The following is an 18151-nucleotide window of genomic DNA, read 5'->3' on the forward strand; positions in this document are numbered from 1 at the left end:
GAGGATGGCTCGCCGCAGACACCTCCCCCTCCCCTCCAAACCTCCCCTTCCGGTCTTCACCCCTCCTCGGGTTCCTGAGAATGTTCCTCTGTCATTGCCACCCTAGCCCAGGGGCACGAAGCAAAACCTATCCTCACCGTACTTTCTCACAAATGGGGCAGGCTGGGCTTATCACAGGCGGTTTCCTGCAAAACAACCCCTGACGAAATATGGGTTCTCCTTCCTCTCCACGCCTCCCCTAATAGTTAGGTGACTTACCAAGTTCGGGTCCATAGACACAAACAGGTGTGCTCATAATGTCGCGGGCTCATGCAAGTGCGCATAGATTTAACATGTGTATACACACAGACACACATATAGAGCACACATACCCACGGGAAGGGAGAGGGGAGGCATCTTGCTCCAACATGGAGACACACACACATGCGTGCATACACACACACACACACACACACACACACACACACACACACATTTCTACCTACTTACATACACACACATGCCTGCCCGCGTGCACAAGCGCGCACGCACACACACACAGATGCTCACAAGTGTCTGCGCTTGCCAGAGTTAAGCCCTATACCTTGCAGACAGGCTGGCAAGAAGGTGGTCACCACACGGGATGGGTGGGAGCTGCCCCCAGGTGTGTGCTGTAGGTGTCCTGTGGAACAGGAAAAGGGGCAGACCAGACCCTGTCCCCGGATCCTCCCCGCCCCCACCCCCACCCCACCGCATTCCTCAACATCTGCCCCAGGACTTCTCCAAGGGGCAGCTGCTGATTGTGCTGGAGCATGGGGCCTGTGACGCTGGAAGCTGCCTCCACGCCATCTCTGTCTCCCTGGGGGACACCCACATCCAGCTCAGAGACTCAGGTAGCCCCCTCCTGCAATGTGCTCACCCCCAATCCTCATCAGCCCAGCCCTGCAGGGGCAGCCCCTCACAGGCTCCCTATTCCAGGGGCCGTCCTGGTGGATGGGCAGGATGTGGGCTTGCCATGGAGTGGGCCTAAGGGCCTCAGTGTCTCCCGAGCCTCCTCCACCTTCCTACTGCTGCGCTGGCCCGGGGCCCAGGTCCTCTGGGGAGTGTCTGACCCTGCAGCTTACATCACTCTGGACCCGCGCCATGCCCACCAGGTGTGCTAGGGGGCAGGTGAGTGGCTGGGCAAGGCTACACCGGGCCCGATTTGACCGTCCCATGCCCACTCCTGTGGCCCAGGTGCAGGGTCTGTGCGGCACCTTCACCTGGAACCAGCAGGATGACTTCCTGACACCCGCTGGCGATGTGGAGACCAGCGTCGCAGCCTTTGCTAGCAAGTTCCGGGTGGCAGGCGAGGGAAGGTGCCCCTCAGAAGACAGCGCCCCACTTTCCCCCTGCAGCACCCACTCTCAGCGCCATGTTTTTGCCGAGGCAGCTTGTGCCGTCCTGCATGGCCCAACTTTCCAGGTAGCCGGATTGGGGGTGCTCCTGTTTGCACCTGTAAGGTGGGGTCAGTACCTGCTCTGCTCTCCTCTTGGGCTACTGGGAGGGCCCGGCTCCCTGCCGTGGGCAGGGCTACCGAGCACAGGGAGGTGGCAGTGGGGACCAGAGGGGATGGGGGAATCTGTGGAGGAGGAGCTGGCTCAATTTTTCCCTCCTCTCCCCGCGAGGAGTGCCAAGGGCTGGTGGACAGGGAACTGTTCCACCTGCGCTGCTTGGCAGCCATGTGTGGCTGTGCTCCTGGCAAGGACTGCCTGTGTCCTGTGCTTGCTGCCTTTGCTCGTCGCTGTGCCCGGGAGGGTGTCCCGTCTCTCTGGAGGACCCAGACACTCTGCCGTGAGTCTGCTCAGCCAGCTAGCCCCAGGGTGCTCCTCCCAGCCCTCTTCTAGGAGTAGCCCAGAAGGATCCAAAAGCTTCGCAACAAGGGAAGGTCCCCAGGAGGGCCTCTGACCATGGCAGATTGCTGAGTTTGCCTTCTTCCAGAGGCATAGGGGGTGCGAATTCCAGAAGGGTGGGCAGAGCAGCAGCAGTTATGTCCCTGACCTGCATGTGTCTCTGTGCCCAGCTGTCCTGTGTCCCGGGGGCCAGGAGTACCAGGAGTGTGCCCCGGCGTGTGGTCAAAACTGTGGGGAGCCAGAAGACTGTGGGGAGCTGGGCAGCTGTGTGGCTGGGTGTAACTGCCCCCCAGGGCTGCTATGGGACCCCGAAGGCGAGTGCGTGCCCCCCAACTCGTGCTCCTGCCAGCTTGGAAGTCAACGCTATGCTCCCGGCAGTGCCACCATGAGGGACTGCAACCACTGGTGAGGGCAGTGGTCTTGGGGGGGGAAGCAAAGAGCTTGGGGGTGAAGAAATAGAGCTTAGAGACAAGGGGCTGGGCTTGTAGCCCCGTGGGTTAGGGCACGGTATGCACACGTGGGACGACAGAGCATTGCTAGCCCTTCTGGCCTATAAAGCACTCTTGTACGTTATCTTATTTAATTTTACTGAATTCTTACAATAACCTAATATAGTAGAAAGTAGAAGAATTGTTCCCATTTGGCAGATGAGGAAACTGAGGCTCGACTAAGGCCAAACAGCTTGCAGAGTCACACAGCTTATTAATGATGACGGACTAGAACCCAGATCTCTGAATTCTGGATGAGTCTGGTTCAGAGGCTCTTCCAAGGATTAGGGAGAAGTAAAGGCCAGTTCTGGACCTGTGGAGTCCAGGCCAGTGGTCAGGACTTGGTGGGTGAAGATGAGACTTTAGAGAATCCCTCTCCTACCCGGGCTGGGAATGGGGTTCTTCAAGAGCCTCAGAGCCCAGAGAATGGTCCCATTGGAGCTGGGGCAGGAAAGGGTAACCATGCCCATCCCAGGTATGGCTGGTGCTGGGGGCAGCCCCACTTCCTGTGCTCGTAACTAGGGTTTGGGGGTGAGACGCTCAGGTCTCCAGAGTCAACATTAGGGGCTTGGACCTTCTGGGTTCCTGAGATTCTCCCAGGTCAGACCAGGCGCCTGGAGGTGAGTGCTGTCTTGGGCCTGCCTCTTACCTCCCTCGTGACCTCGGCAGTGTCTGCCAGGAGAGGGGCCTCTGGAATTGCACTGCTCACCGCTGTGGCCCCCAGCAGACCTTCTGCCCCCATGAGCTTGTCTATGTCCCTGGTGCCTGCCTCCTTACCTGTGACAACCTGCGTGCCAACCATTCCTGCCCCCCGGACAGCACAGGGAGCTGTGTCTGTCCCCCAGGCACCGTGCTGCTGGTGAGTGTGGGAGGGGGCTGCATGGGGCACCGTGGGGCCTGCTGTAACCATGGCACTGCCCTAGTCCCCTGGCTGTCTGAAACAGTGGGCAGTGGGTCAGGCAGCCCTCCAAGGTGCCTCTTTGCCCCCGGCCTCTGCCCAGAACGAACGCTGTGTGCCTCCTGAGCTCTGTCCCTGCCGTCACGGCGGGCAGTGGTACCCGCCCAACGCCACCATCCAGGAGGATTGCAACATCTGGTATGCCCCTTGGACAGGGACGATGGGTGGGGTGGGATATCCAGACTGGCCTGGGCAATGGGAGCTCTCCAGGATTCCCCCAAGCTGAGGGTCTGTTGGGAGTTGCGTGGAACCTGGACCAGGTGCATCCCCTAGATACAGCTCTGGCTTCATGTCCTCATGACTCTGTTTCCCCACCGCCCCCCACAGTGTGTGCCAGGGTCGGCAGTGGCACTGCACGAGCCGCCAGTGCCGTGGATGGTGCCAGGCATCGGGTGCCCCCCACTATGTGACATTCGACGGGCTGGCTTTCACCTTCCCTGGAGCCTGTGAATATTTGCTGGTGCGAGAGGCCAGCGGCCAGTTCACAGTCTCAGCCCAGAACCTGCCCTGTGGGGCCAGTGGCCTCACCTGCACCAAGGCGCTGACCGTGCAACTACAGAGCACCATTGTGCACATGCTCAGAGGTGGCTGTAACATTGAAGGGTGGCATGGCCAGGGAGGGGCGTGCTGGGTGGCATCACAGTTCTGCACGGGTGACCAAGGCCCGGGGTTCCCCACTGCTTACCATCAGGGAAGTGGGGCTGGTGCTTTTCCTCTCTCCTCTTGTGTGGGAATCATAATTCTGGAAGGCTCCAAGAAATTAAGGTCCAGAGGCTTGCCCAAGGTCTCATAGCTAGAGAAGCAAAAGGAAAGGTTGGACAGCAGGCTGGTGAGGGCCTCCTGGGGATCTGGGAGCCCTTCTACTCCGAGGCAGGGCCTGAAAGTCTCTCTTCCTCCGCAGGCCGAGCAGTGATGGTGAATGGGGCGAGCATAACACTCCCCAAGGTCTACACGGGCCCTGGGCTGAGCCTGCGTCGTGCTGGTCTCTTCCTGCTACTCACAACCCGCCTGGGCTTCAGCCTGTTCTGGGATGGAGGTCAGGCCCCAACTTTAACCTTAACCATCTGACCCATGCCCGCCTTAGTGTCATGAGGCTGGCTCCCCCTAAACCCTTCCTCTTCCATACGAGTGGCGGGAGTTCCCAAATTGCGCTCTTAAAATTATGTTTCTCTTCAACGTAAGAGCAACAGTGCCTCACCTAAGAAATATTTAGAAAATACCTAGTTTGGGAATGAAGAAATGAAAATAAATCTCCTAACATCCCACCACCCAAACCCAAGCGGTAGGCATTTTAGAAATAACTGTTACTGAGAAATCGAAGAAAACCAGAGTAACCCCTGACAGGGGAAGGAGTTGCCTGGTTGGCACAGCGAGGTTGCCCTCTGAGTCTCTGGTCACTAAGGCCTCCGGGTCTGGTGGTGTCACAGTCTGTCTTGGAGCCTGGATCCCTCCCAGAATCTGGCCCGCTGGAGAATTTCCCTCGTCCCGCTTCTGCCCTCGCCCTCCAGATCTAGGTCTCTTACCATCGCCAATCATCCTCCCAAAAGAGTGCACGAGCACCCCTTATTGGGTTGTGGTCCCTGGGAAGATGGTCAGACAGGGCCACGGAATAGCCACCCTTGTCTTCTTTCTCCACAATGCTGGCCCCTGCTGCCCCCTCTGCCCAGGCACCCGGGTCCTGGTGCAGCTGTCCCCGCACTTCCGGGGCCGTGTGTCTGGTCTGTGCGGGGACTTTGATGGAGATGCCAGTAATGACCTGCGGAGCCGCCAGGGGGTCCTGGAACCCACAGCTGAGCTGGCTGCCCACTCCTGGCACCTGAATCCTCTCTGCCCTGAGCCGGGAGAGCTGCCACACCCCTGCACCGTGAGCATGGGTGGGAATGGGGGGAGGGAGTGGGGGCAGCTACAGAAACCTGCAGGGGGTAGGATCCAGAGGCTGGGTGCTTGCAGATGGGGTCTAGCTGGTCCACAATATGGACCTGCTCTGCCTGCAGGTGAACGCCCACCGGGCCAGCTGGGCCCACGCCCGCTGCGGGGTGATGCTGCAGTCACTCTTTGCCCGGTGCCATGCAGAGGTGCCCCCACAGCAGCACTACGAGCGGTGTGTGCATGATGCCTGCGGGTGAGAGGGGCGAGCCTGGGGACAGGGTGGGAATGGGTAGGTTGGGGGTGGGGAGGGGGTCCAGGGGCTGAACAATCCCTTCCACAGCTGTGATTCGGGGGGTGACTGTGAGTGTCTCTGCTCGGCCATTGCCACGTATGCAGATGAGTGTGCCCGGCATGGGCTCTTTGTGCGCTGGCGCAGCCAGGAGCTCTGCCGTGAGTGTGCCCTGCCCTGGGTCCCCGATGCCCAATCCCACCGCCCATTCCGCTCCTTCATGGGTGCTCTCCCTGGCCTGCCAGCAAGCCATGCGTTCATTCAAAGGCAAATATGTGTGGTGTTCACGCTGTCGTAGATGAACCAGACGGGCAAGGTTGCTTTCCTATAGAACTGTCATGTTGCCAACGGCCTTGGGAGGGGCTCAGCAAGAGTCTACACCGTGCACCCCTGTGCCCTCCATGAGTATCCGCTTGGGCTGGCTCGCCTGCTTGTTGCATCCTGGTGCTGTTGCACCTCAGTGACCCAAGCCTCTCTCTTCTCCACCCAGCTCTGCAGTGTGAAGGGGGCCAGGTGTATGAGGCCTGTGGCCCCATATGCCCCCCCACCTGCCATGACCATGGTCCTGAACCTGGGTGGCACTGCCAGGCTGTCGCCTGTGTGGAGGGCTGCTTCTGCCCCGAGGGGACTCTGTTCCATGGTGTGTAGGGTCAGAAGAGGCAGAGGGGAGGGGACCCTGGGAGGGGGAAGAGAGCCACAAGGCCTGGGTGACAAGGCTGGCACTAGGGGCCGCTGTGCCCCTTTTGCTCCAGTCCTACCCTCTGTGATCCCAGGAGGAGTCTGCCTAGAACCAGCTTCCTGCCCCTGTGAGTCAGGGGGCAGCTTTTTCCCCCCGGGGACTGTGCTGCAGAAGGACTGTGGGAACTGGTGAGTGCGGAGGGGGGGTGGCTCAGGGGAGCCCCATGCCCCTGAGTTGCCAAAGCCCAGCTCTGTGGCTGATCCCGGGACGCTGTGTGCTCAGCACATGCCAGGAAAGTCAGTGGCTTTGCGGGAGTGGCAGGACCCGCTGTGAGGAGCCGGTGCCCGGCTGTGTGGAGGGAGAGGCCCTGTGCCAGGAGAGTGGGCACTGTGTGCCCCACGGGTGGCTTTGTGACAACCAGGATGACTGTGGCGATGGCTCGGACGAGGAGGGTGAGTGTCCTCATCTGTGGGGGGCAGTGACTGAGTGATGGGTCTCTCCTACTGTGCGGGTGTCTCCTATGCGTAACTGAACGGTTTCCTGAGCTGCTGCTCACATCGCCGGCAGCGATGGCTGGCGGGCAGGGCTGTTCTGGTCTTTCCAGGGTCAGGGGCTTCTCTAGGACCCTTTGTCATCTTGCCCCTGCCTGCTTGCCCCATGCCAGGCTGTGCCACCCCAGGCTGTGGGGAGGGGCAGATGTCTTGCAGCTCCGGCCGCTGCCTGCCCCTGGCCCTGCTCTGTGACGGGCGGGACGACTGTGGAGATGGGACGGATGAGCAGGGCTGCCCGTGCCCCCACGACTCGCTGGCCTGTGCTGATGGGCGCTGCCTGCCCCCCGCCCTGCTCTGTGACGGACATCCCGACTGTCCCGACGCTGCCGATGAGGAGGCCTGTCTGGGTGGGTGGTCTCCGCTCTGGACTCCAGTCCACAAGGCACCCCCCTCCCACCCCCCCCCCACCCCCTTGTCTTGTGAGCCCCAACCTTCCTGCCTCCCCTCCTCCACCAATTCAGGCTCCTGCTGGGAAGCCGGCACCTGTAATGTGTGCACAGGGCCACCCCAAACAGTGGGATTACAGGGCAGCGTTTGGGACCAGCTCCTCCTTTCTCTGGCTGCAGGGCAGCTGAATTGCACTCCTGGGGAGGTGTCCTGTGTCGATGGCACCTGCGTGGGGGCCATCCTGCTGTGTGACGGAACCTGGGACTGCCCAGATGGAGCCGATGAGGGACCCGGGCACTGCCCCTTCCTTTCGCTGCCCACTCCCCCGGCTGGCACTTTGCCGGGCCCCTCCGCTGGCTCTGGGGAGACTGCACCAACTCCCCTGGCCAGTGCCAGCCCTGGTGAGTGTCCTGGAGGAAAAGGGGTAAGAAAACTGCAGTCCCGAGGCCTGGGAAAGAAGAGTGGGGAGGGCGCCTCAGAGGGAGGCATTGGGGCATTGGGGCTGGCACAGACGCAGCCTCCTGAAGACACCAGAATGCACAAAGGGAAGGGGGTTTAAAGAGGGACTGGAAGAGTCCAGATCTTACTTGCGGACATGCCCCCACGCCCCCAACCGCTGAGGTGAGGTGGTTGGGGTGGTCAGTGGAATGCCTGGACGAGAGGAGAGGTTTTGGGAAACCAGTCAGGGAGCAAACGGGCGGGAGCGACGGGACGTGGGGAGGTGGGGGCAGTCCGGGCTCGGGAAGGGGGCGGGAAGGGCGGGCACCGGGAGGCGGGCGGCGGCGGTGGAGGGGCCGGGCGGGCCGGGTCTAGCGCGGGTGCCCGCCGCAGCGCCCCCCTGCGGCCCCCTCGAGTTTCCGTGCGGCAGCGGCGAGTGCGCCCCGCGGGGCTGGCGCTGCGACCGCGAGGAGGACTGCGCCGACGGCAGCGACGAGCGCGGCTGCGGCTGGTCCTGCGCACCGCACCACGCGCCCTGCGCCCGCGGCCCGCACTGCGTGTCCCCCGCGCAGCTGTGCGACGGTGTGCCGCACTGCCCCGACGGCTCGGACGAGAGCCCAGAGGCCTGCGGTGAGAGCCTGGGCCGCCTCGGGGCCGTGTCTTCTCCCCTCCCCACCCCCCCACCCCCCCGCGGTGGGCTGCAGGCTAGGGAGCGACTTGGGGCTGCGACCTCAGAGTGTCCTTTGATCTTTTTCCCCAAATTCTCTTTGAAGACTTTGCCCTCCCCTCCCACCCCCCCCCCCCCCCAGGGGAAAGAAGAAAGAGGCTTTTGTCTTTGCCCGCATTTGGGCCAGAAGGGACACGAGGATGGGCAGTGGCTCAGCAGCGTGGGGAGTGGGCCTGTTTGGAGGGCTACCCCTCCAGCTCCACCCCACCAGACCTGGGAGTTCCCTTCGTGCCCCTGCATGTCAGCCCTTCCTGTCCTGGCCACCTCACCCTGGGAGGAGGGGGCAGCTGTCCACCGGCTCCAGTGCCTCCCCAGGTCCGTCTGCCCCTTCTGGACCCCTCCCAAGGTGTCTTTGAGCCAGGTTCAGGTTCCGTGTAGGCTCAGCCTTCTCCTTGCCCTCCCCTTCCAGTACTCTTGGCTCCCCCTGCCAACCCCTCTGCAGAGAGAGGGTGGGAGGGGCAGGAGCCCAACAGGACACTCTCCGGGTGCCCACAGGCTCCACCCAGCTGCCCCCCTGCGGTGGCCTCTTCTCCTGTGGTTTGGCTCCCCAGCTGTGCCTGAGCCCCGAGCAGCTCTGTGATGGGATCTCTGACTGTTCCCAGGGCGAGGATGAGCTGGGCTGCGGTATGGACACGGTTCCCCTGATGAAGGCCAAGGCTGGTGGGGGCTGGGGGGGGGGAGTTCTCGTCTTACTGTTTTCTCTTCTCTTCCCCTCAGAGGGGATGACCGCCCCAGGAGGCCCCAACGGGACAAAGGTTCCCTGCCCGGAATACTCCTGCCCTGATGGCCTGTGCATCAGTTTCCAGCTGGTGAGAGAGGGAAGGAGGGAGGGGGGAAGGGGGTGGCACAGGCAGAGCCATTGTGCCACCTGACTTGAAAGGAACTTTGATCCTGTTCCCTCCCCAGGTGTGTGACGGGCAGCCTGACTGTGAATTGGCAGGGATGGCAGGGCCTTCCCCAGAAGAGCAGGGCTGTGGGGCCTGGAGCCCCTGGGACCCGTGGGGGCCATGCAGCAGGACGTGTGGGCCTGGGGTGCAGGCCCGGAGCCGCCGCTGCTCCCCACCTAGTCTCCCGGTGCTGCAGCACTGCCCAGGCCCTGAGCACCAGACTCAGGCCTGCTTCACGGCCGCCTGCCCCGGTGAGGGGCCTGGGGTACCCGGGAGGGCCAGGGGGCGGGCGGCGGCCCAGAGAGAGCAAGGGAGAGGAAGATCACGGGGCTCTCAGACTGGCCTCATGCCCCCCTCCTCCCACTTGTCCTGCCCCTTCTCCTCACAGTGGATGGTGAATGGACCTCTTGGTCTCCCTGGTCCCCGTGCTCTGAGCCATGCACGGGCACCATGACCCGGCAGCGGCAGTGTCACCCACCCCAGAATGGGGGCCGGACCTGCACCATGCTGCCCGGGGGCTCTCACTCCACCCACCAGACCAGTGAGTGCGAGGAAGGAGGGCACGGCTGGGAGGTGGCTTGTTTCGGTTGTTTCGGCAGGGGACCGACCCACCGTTCCGAACCATGATTCTGATTTTCTCTCAGGGCCCTGCCCTCGGGACGGCTGCCTCAATGCCACCTGCTCCGGGCAGCTGGTGTTCTGGCCCTGTGCTCCCTGTCCTCTGACTTGCGATGAAGTCTCTGGTCGGGCTGTGTGCTCGGCTGACCAGCCCTGCAGCAGCCCAGGTAAGGGCGGGGGGCGGGGGGCGGCTCTGGGCCCAGGTTGTGGCCGGTGTGTCTGTGGAGGCTGGACGCTCTGCAGGGAAGCCTCACCCTGGGCCTTCTCTAGGCTGCTGGTGCCCTGCCGGACAGGTGCTGGGCAGTGAGGGGCAGTGTGTATGGCCCCGGCAGTGCCCCTGCCTGGTGGATGGCACCCGCTACTGGCCTGGGCAGCGCATCAAAGCCAGCTGCCAGCTGTGCATCTGCCAGGATGGGCGGCCCCAACGCTGTCGGCCCGATCCAGATTGTGCTGGTGAGGCCCCACCCTTGACCCTTCCCGAGGGGTCCTTGTCCCCTCCCAGACTACCCAGCTGGGCACCCAGCCCTCCTCTGACCCCTGACTCTTGGTTCTCCCGCAGTGAACTGTGGCTGGTCATCCTGGTCCCCCTGGGCTGAGTGCCTGGGCCCCTGCGGGAGCCAGAGCATCCAGTGGTCCTTCCGGAGCCCCAACAACCCCCCCATCTCGGGCCAAGGTCGCCAGTGCCGGGGCATCCACCGCAAGGCCCGCAGGTACTTGCACCCACCCCAGGGACCCACAGAGACCTTTACCTCTCACCTCCAGCGCCCAGGTAGGAAGCTGCTGGTGTGCCCTTTCTTGAGATACTTCCACAGCTACCATGGACTCCAAATGCGGAACCTCTCCTACTCTGAGCCCTATTAGTCTAAACACCAGGATTCCCAGCGCCTCTTTGGGGGAATATCTGGTCTTCTTCTGCATCAGTTTTAGGCTCTCAAGGTCCAAAAGAGGGGTATAGGGAGCCCACAAGTCTAGGGGCAAGTATGGGTCCTCTGGTTTGCACCCTGTGCCTCTGAAGGTCGCTGAAGGGAGGTACTGAGGGGGTGAGCCAGATCTGCCCACCACGCCCCCTCTGAAATGGGCTCCACTGGCTAGGGTCTTGGCACAGATTGCTTCCACACCCCTTTCTTGGGCCAGTTGCAGTTTCTGGGGTGCAGGGCTGGGAGTCAGGAGATAGGGAGACCAAGCATTGCAGCTGGTCCAGGACTTTTCCCGGTTTTATCACTGAAAGTCCCAAGTCCTGGGAGACCGCTCACTCCGGGCACACCAGGACGGGCTGGTTGCCTAGGCGAGCCCACTCACCCGGCAAGTGGCGGCCCTTCTTCCAGGTGCCGGACGGAGCCGTGTGAGGGCTGTGAGCAGCGGGGCCGTGTCCGCAGCGTAGGGGAGCGCTGGCGAGAGGGCCCCTGCGGAGTCTGCCAGTGTCTGCACAACAGCACCAGCACCGTGCGCTGCTCCCCCTACTGCCCACTGGGCGGCTGCCCCCAGGTGAGGGGGCATAGGGGCCTGGGGGCGGGGCAGTGGGAGGGGCATTGTGTAGCGGCCAGGGTTTCCAGCGGCCCGATAGGCTGGGTCGGAGGTTGGCAGGTGGCCGGCTCAGCTTGTCCAGCCTGACTCTTGTGTCCGCAGGACTGGGTCCTGGTGGAGGGAATGGGAGACTCGTGTTGCCACTGTGCCCTCCCTGGTGGTGAGTGGGTCTGGGGAATGGCAGGGAGGAGGATGGTGAGGACTCAGAGGGAGCCCCAGGTGGCAGGATTGAGCGGGGTGGGGGGGACGAGGGGGGATCCGTGGCTACCCCAGCCCCGGCTGGAGGGAGCCTGAGTCCTGGATACTGGGGAAGGAAGGGGCCCTCTGGGTGGAAGGGCTTGTCTCTGTCCTCCTGAGATCAGGTCTCTTCTGTCTTTTTTGGGCTAGAATTCTGCCTCCCCGTCGAGGGTGCTTTCTTTTCTCTGGTTCAGCTGGGTCAGGTCTGGTTCCTGGCCTTTCTCCTAAGAGGAACCAAGACAGAGTTCAACTTTTTCAAGAGTATTTTTGCTTGGAAACTGAGTTATAAACGAACAGAAAAACACAAAGTCTTGAAAGTGAATGCGTTTATGGGTCTAGATTCCTGCTCCTAAAAGTGCACCTACAGGCTGCTGAGGTTAGAGGAGGGCCAGCACTCACAGTTGTACAGATTGTTCACTGTGCAAGTTGGCAAGTGGGAGCTAGACTCCAGCCCACAGGGGTGCTTCCATCCAGAGATACCCTTTTCTAGTGCTCAGAAAGGTCTTCTATTTCTAAATACTCAGTGGAAGTGAAAACCCCCAGTTCATGCCAAGGGAAGGAGAACAGGCCTTTCCCAGCTGGGAGGTTGTTCTGGGGGCTCCTGGAAAGTCCTGAGGGAGAAAGTGCTGCAAGAGGTGGGGAGAGGCCTGGGTGTGGGGCTTGGGGCTAGTGTGAGCCTATCTGCAGGTCTCTCCCTCTTGAACCTTGAGTCTCCCCACACAGGTGAGAACCAGACGATCCTCGCCATGGCCACTCCTGCCCCTTCTCCAGCCTTCAGTCCCCAGATCGGACCCCGTCTGGTCACCTACGTTCTGCCTCCACCTGGAGGTGAGGGCCACATGCGGTTGTAGGTCAGAGAGGAATTACCACCCAGGGTTTGCCCAGCCTAAAAGAGGAGGCAGGAACGCTGCAATTTATCCCTGCCTTCCATGGGGAGGATGGTTATCCTAAGGATCTGGAAGTCATCCTGGCTTAGGTTGCCTGTTTGACTCTGCTCTCTCTGGACCACCCTTCCAGCCCAAGTCGAGGTCAACCATGGGGCCCTTTGCATCCCTCAGCCCCCCTTGTGACTTCCTGACTATGTCCCTGGCAGGCACCCGCCACCCTCTTCCCTTGCACTCCAGCCCCTCTCTCTTCTGCACCCAGACCCCTGCTATTCTCCGCTGGGCCTGGCCGGACTTCCCAAGGAAAACCTGCAGCTGGAGCTCCCCACCCAGGCTGCCCTCTTGGGGGCTCCCACCAGGGGGCCTGGCTATTGGGGCGGGAGCACGATCCAGAACACTCGCACTCAGCGGCACACTCTGCCCCCCTACCTGCAGCTGGACCTGATGCTGCCCAGGAACCTCACTGGTCAGTGCGGTGGGGGCGGGGCAGGAGGGACTGGCGGTGATGGGGGGCGGGGCTGGGGGGACGGGGCGGTGATGGGGGCGGGGCTGGGGTGGGGCGGTGATGGGGGCGGGGCTGGGGATGGGCGGTGATGGGGGCAGGGCTGGGGGGGACGGGGCGGTGATGGGGCGGGGCTTGGGATGGGGTAGTAATGGGAGGCGGGGGCTGGGGTTCACTCTCTCAGCTCTGACCCCCGCCTCCCCCTCGCCCCCTCCCTCCCCCCGGCCCACGCTCTAGGCATCATAGTGCAGGAGACTGGGTCTTTGGCCTTGCTGCAGTTCAGCACTGATGGTCTACACTGGCACAACTATAGTGACATCCTGCCTGGCATCCTGCCTCCAGCCAAGGTACTGCCACTCGAGCCTCCTGGGCCAGTGACCCACATGCCTCTTTGCGAATCCCACCGTCTTTGTCCCCAAGGGCCTTCCAGTGTCCCCGAAGAACATTCTTATATTGGAGGCTCGTTGAACACCTGTCATTAGCAGGGCGTCAGGAGCTATCCAAGTGGCTCTGGCGTGGGGCAGGTGTGCAGAGCTCTGTGGAGGGAGGGGAGTCAGGGGACATCAAGTTCACTGAGGATTTCAGAGGCCATGTCAAGAGCAGCTGGGACCCAGCCCTGCCCTGGGGGTTTACATCCTCCCCAGGGAGACAAGCCTCATGAAGCAGGAGGGATCAGTCTACACCATGTGTTCACTCTTAATTCTTTTTTTTAAGGTTCCCCCCCCCAATTTTTAATTTTATTTCTTATTTGAGAGAGAGAGAGCACATGCGTGTGTGCAGAGGGGTAGGGAGGGAGGGGCAGAGGGAGAGAGAGAGAGAGAAAGAGAGAGAGAGAGAGAGGGAGAATCTTAAGCAGGTTCCACACTTAGCGAGGAGCCTGATGAAGGGCTTGATCCCATGACCCTGGGATCGTGACCCTGAGTCAAAATCAAGAGTCTGCCACTCAACCAGCTGAGCCATCCAGGTGCTCCTTCCCTCTTGATTCTTACGGGGCACTAGCCAGGCCCTGGGGACTCACCAGCAGGCACAACCTGGCCCCTGCCCTCAGGGCACCAGGACCAGAACCCACAGCGTTGAGGGACCCTGGTGATTAATGCCAGGAGAGCATGCTTTTCATGCCTTGACGGCTGGGGGACTCGGATTGGGCGGGGGCACTCAGCAGGGTCGGGTCGCAGTCCGGAGAAAAGGCAGGTTCGGGTCTGGTGAACAGTCACCCCTGTTCCTGCAGCTTTTCCTTAAGAACCTGGATGAAGTGGCCCCCACAGTGTGGATGTTTGGCCAGATGGTGCAGACTCAGCATGTCCGGGTGTGGCCCCGTGTCCCCCACAGTGACACCAACCACAGCACCTCCCCGTGGGTGGAGCTGCTGGGCTGTGAGCCAGGTATGGGCGGGGCTGGCAGTGGGATCGGGGGGAGTGGGAAGAGGGGCGGACAGGAGCCCTCAGCCCTCCCCTCCCACCAGCGTCCCCGCTGGTGGCGCCCCTGTGCCCAGGGGCTGGGCACCGCTGTGCCAGCGGTGAGTGTGCCCCAAGGGGAGGCCCGTGTGATGGCGTGAAGGACTGTGAAGATGGCTCTGATGAAGAGGGCTGTGTGCCCCTGCCCGCGGGCACTGGCAGGTACGGGTGCCCAGCTCAGCCTTGGAGGGGTCAGCCACGGGAGAGATGTCCTACACTATTTCCCTGGCCTTGCGTGCTGCGTTGGTGCAGCTGGGTGCCTTTGGAGGCCCCTTCCCACCACGGGATTCTAGGATCCTCTGCCATTTTCCTAGAGTCTGGAGGTCACTGGTTCTCAAAATGTGGCCCCTGGACCAGCAGCAGCAGCAGCATCACCTGGCAGTTGTTAGCAATGCAGATTCTCAGGCCCGAGCTCCGCCGGGCTGAGCCGGACACTCGAGGGTGGGGCCCAGAAATCTGTTTTACAAGCCCTGCAGGGGGGTTAATACGTTGAAAACCACTGGGATAATGTCTCCTTTGTCTAGTCTTAGTGGGTGTGCCCTTTTGGAGTGCCCCAGCCCTGCCCTGCCCTGCCCTGGGCCCACCCTGGGAGCGCTGACACCCCTGCCTGGGTGGTGGCTCTGAAGCTGGGAGAACCCCTGTATTTTTCTTCCCAGAGTCCGGTCCACAGCCGGGACCCCAACTCTCTCCTCCACCCTGCCCGGACAGCTGTTCCCCCAGCCCAGCAAGGTGAGTGGAGAGCTGTAGGCCCAGCAGGTGGGGTGCGGGGCATGGGGAACCCTGGTCCCAGGGCCTCAGCAGCCACGTTCCCTCGCCCTGCACTCTCCCTCTCTTCGCACCTTCAGCCAGCGCTGCCTCCCCACGTGTCCCTGGTCTGCTCTCGCAGTCCGCTTCAGCCCGTGAGCCTTCCGGGGGCCAGCCCGGTGCTGGACCGGGGGCTGGAGGTCAGAGGGGCAGAGAAGCACAGGGCAGGTGCCTGGCCTGGAGGAGTTTGGGAGACAGGAGAGGCCTTCACCCCCAGGTGGCAAAGTTATGCCCTCAGGGCTGGAAACAGGGCATCAGACACTCAGAGGTGGGAAAAGCCTTACTTGTCCCCAGGGTCCCCAGAGGCTTCCTGGAAGAGGCTTGAAGGATGGGGCATCTGAGGCAGTGGGGTCTGCAATGTGGAGATGAAGGGTGGACACTCTCCCTCTGGAGAACAGCCTGGTCAGGGACCCAAGGGGAGAGCGACCATAGCGCTGAAGCCCATATGTGTGGATACTGGGGGGAAGATGGGGTTTGGGGGGGCAAGAGCAGAAGCAGAATCCTAGGTGGGTCAGCGAGAATAGCCCCTGGGTGTCAGCCCGGAGGTGTTGTAGGGAAGTAAGTCTCCACCCCCCAGCTGTGCCCTGTGCTGCAGGGACAGGGGAGGGGCCATGGGACATAGGTGCATCCCAAAGGCAATGAGAGCTAGGTCCCTATTCTCAGGTGGAACTGCCCTCGGGGCCCTGCGCTGTATGGGCAGCTGACCCCTCTCCCTCTGCAGGGTCTGGCAGATGCAGAACACTGGCGTCCCTGGCGAGGGTCATCTGTACCCCCCACAGGTATGTACCCAAACTCTAAGCCCCATCCCCAGCCCCCCACCCTGCCCACCCCTTCAGGGCAAGGGCTATTACATCTCGGCATTCAGTCTCCTGACACCTGACATCCCTAAGTGGAGCAGGATTGCTTCTAGAAGGAATACTTGGTCACCGTGGAGGACACCTTGGCTAAATCCTGCCCCTGCCCACCCTCCCGGACTGTAGGGTTGGATCCCCCAGACTGGTTCCCAGGGCTGAGCGTGTGCCCTGAAGTATGGTTGCCTTCTCCAGACCCCTGGCCAGGATAGGGGCTCCCTGGGGCTACGGGGTGCTGTCTGGCCCCGCCTGTGCCCCCTCTGTTCACCTATGGATGCAGCCACGTACCCCTTTCTGAAGGGTTTGCTGGCCACGCATGTCTCTAAGTGGGCACAGGGAACATGGGGTCACCAAGTTAGCATGTTCCTAAACTGGACAAGGAAGGGGCTCCCTGAGGGTCATATACCAGCCTCCCTGGTATATGGACAAGGACAAGGACAAGGAAGGGGCTCTCTGAGGGTCATGTACCAGCCTCCCTGGTATATGGACAAGGACAAGGACAAGGAAGGGGCTCCCTGAGGGTCATGTACCAGTCTCCCTGGTATATGGACAAGGACAAGGACAAGGAAGGGGCTCCCTGAGGGTCATGTACTAGCCTCCCTGTGGCTGCCTGACTTTTCACCTGCACGTTAGCCTGAGGAGAGCTGTCTTCAGAGCAAGGCCAGAAATGGGCGGGGCTGTCAGCTGGCTGTGGCTTGGCTCTGACCTCCTCTTTTGGGAGATGTTGGCTTGCCTCACCACCTCCCTGGGCTCTGTTTTTCCATCTGTAAGAATAAGAGGTCTGAGTTCGACCCCTTCCCGTGAGTTCCAGCGAAAGTCATCCAGGAGCCCGGCTGGCCCGTCCTCCTGTGTTTTTTGTGAAAAGCAGACGAAGCAACTTGTACCATCGCTTGAGTCCGCAAGATGCAGGCTATGTGATGAATTCTAACGTCACGCTGAGTCTGGTTCTCGAAAACTGGCTGTGTCATAACGTTAATCCTTTGTTGGGCAATGAGAATCTCGAACCCCCTTTTTGCTGTAGCTGCCAGGAGGTCATCGGGTGCAGACTTGAATGTCTCATTGTGCTGTCGGTTCCTCTTGGAAGCTGCCGTGTGTGGCTTCTTGAGAGTAGGGTACAAATCTCAGCTTGACACTAAGCGCTTTTGTGCTTTCATTTAAAACCTTCTTGTGCTCCTTGGACTACCAAGTTCCACCTCATTTGTGGTCTGAAGTCCCTCAGAAGGTGTGGTGTGGTCTGTGCTCAACCCTGCACCACCCAAAGCCTGGATACCCCTTTGGAGAACCCATTTCTGCTTCATCTCACGGAAGGAGAGCTGGAGGGCCTCACCCTTCTCCTTCTGCACCCACAGGGAAGGGGCCAGTGACCCAGGTCCCAGACTCCGAGGCTCCTCGCTTGAGTCCTCGGGAATCTGTGCAGACCATGACCACCCCTCCCACCTCCCAGCCTGAGGCCAAGGCCCTGAGACCAGGAACGACAGCCATGACAGAGCTCCCCCTGCACCCCATGAGTCCAGTGGCCCCTGCTGGTAAGATTCTACCATCTTCTGCCTGCTAAACCTATGCATCTGAACAACTCCCCGTCGGAGAAACAGGCCCCTGGAGGTTAGCCGCTTTGCCCAAGATCCCACAGCGTAAGGTCAGAGTTTTGGTAGGATCAGGCCTAGGACCAAGTCTCCTGATGCAGTTCACTGTTCTTCCATTATCCCAAGAGAGGCGGGAAGTGGGGGCACACACACCAGATGTCAGGAGGAAGGAGACTGGGGGCTGAGGGAGGGGGGATGTGGTGGGCAGGTGTCCAGTCAGCTGGCCGCGATGGTGCCCACAGGCCAGAGTGTCGCCCCGCCGCCCTTCCCACCTGTGCAGTGTAGCCCAGGCCAGGTGCCCTGTGAGGTGCTGGGCTGCGTGGAGCGGGAGCAGCTGTGTGATGGGAGGGAGGACTGTCTGGACGGCTCCGATGAGAGGCGCTGTGGTGAGTAGGGGACCCTGCAGGGCTCCCCGGAGAGTTTGAAGTCATGTGGGTAGCAGTGACCAGAGGGCTTTAGGTTTGGAGAAGTCTCTGCCCCCTATTCCTGGCTCATATGGGAAGGAACTGTGAGGGGCTAGGGGTAGCAGAGAGTGAAAAGAGCCTGAGTG

The 18151-nt window shown here is 61.4% G+C and overlaps 1 protein-coding gene across 1 annotated transcript in view; it reads left to right on the forward strand.

The window, feature by feature from the left end:
• The window catches only part of SSPOP (SCO-spondin), a 57007-nt gene that overhangs the window by 8378 nt on the left and 30478 nt on the right, over positions 1–18151 (forward strand). Inside the window, exons 14-49 of the mRNA XM_053898624.1 lie at positions 755–872; positions 958–1133; positions 1216–1443; positions 1647–1812; positions 2042–2276; positions 3029–3218; positions 3361–3455; positions 3645–3901; positions 4219–4353; positions 4985–5181; positions 5312–5439; positions 5527–5636; positions 5966–6115; positions 6249–6342; positions 6437–6606; positions 6819–7052; positions 7272–7493; positions 7924–8160; positions 8753–8881; positions 8975–9066; positions 9164–9395; positions 9533–9685; positions 9789–9929; positions 10033–10215; positions 10322–10472; positions 11088–11247; positions 11389–11446; positions 12247–12351; positions 12670–12873; positions 13147–13256; positions 14138–14291; positions 14372–14525; positions 15020–15092; positions 15889–15946; positions 17368–17544; positions 17844–17987. Of these exons, the coding sequence (XP_053754599.1) occupies positions 755–872; positions 958–1133; positions 1216–1443; positions 1647–1812; positions 2042–2276; positions 3029–3218; positions 3361–3455; positions 3645–3901; positions 4219–4353; positions 4985–5181; positions 5312–5439; positions 5527–5636; positions 5966–6115; positions 6249–6342; positions 6437–6606; positions 6819–7052; positions 7272–7493; positions 7924–8160; positions 8753–8881; positions 8975–9066; positions 9164–9395; positions 9533–9685; positions 9789–9929; positions 10033–10215; positions 10322–10472; positions 11088–11247; positions 11389–11446; positions 12247–12351; positions 12670–12873; positions 13147–13256; positions 14138–14291; positions 14372–14525; positions 15020–15092; positions 15889–15946; positions 17368–17544; positions 17844–17987 (5620 nt within the window). The remainder of the gene's footprint in view (positions 1–754; positions 873–957; positions 1134–1215; positions 1444–1646; positions 1813–2041; positions 2277–3028; positions 3219–3360; positions 3456–3644; positions 3902–4218; positions 4354–4984; positions 5182–5311; positions 5440–5526; positions 5637–5965; positions 6116–6248; positions 6343–6436; positions 6607–6818; positions 7053–7271; positions 7494–7923; positions 8161–8752; positions 8882–8974; positions 9067–9163; positions 9396–9532; positions 9686–9788; positions 9930–10032; positions 10216–10321; positions 10473–11087; positions 11248–11388; positions 11447–12246; positions 12352–12669; positions 12874–13146; positions 13257–14137; positions 14292–14371; positions 14526–15019; positions 15093–15888; positions 15947–17367; positions 17545–17843; positions 17988–18151) is intronic.

The sequence above is a fragment of the Panthera pardus genome, unplaced genomic scaffold (assembly GCF_024362965.1).
Source record: "Panthera pardus isolate Hobbes unplaced genomic scaffold, ASM2436296v1 HiC_scaffold_9, whole genome shotgun sequence".
Classification (NCBI taxonomy): domain Eukaryota; kingdom Metazoa; phylum Chordata; class Mammalia; order Carnivora; family Felidae; genus Panthera; species Panthera pardus.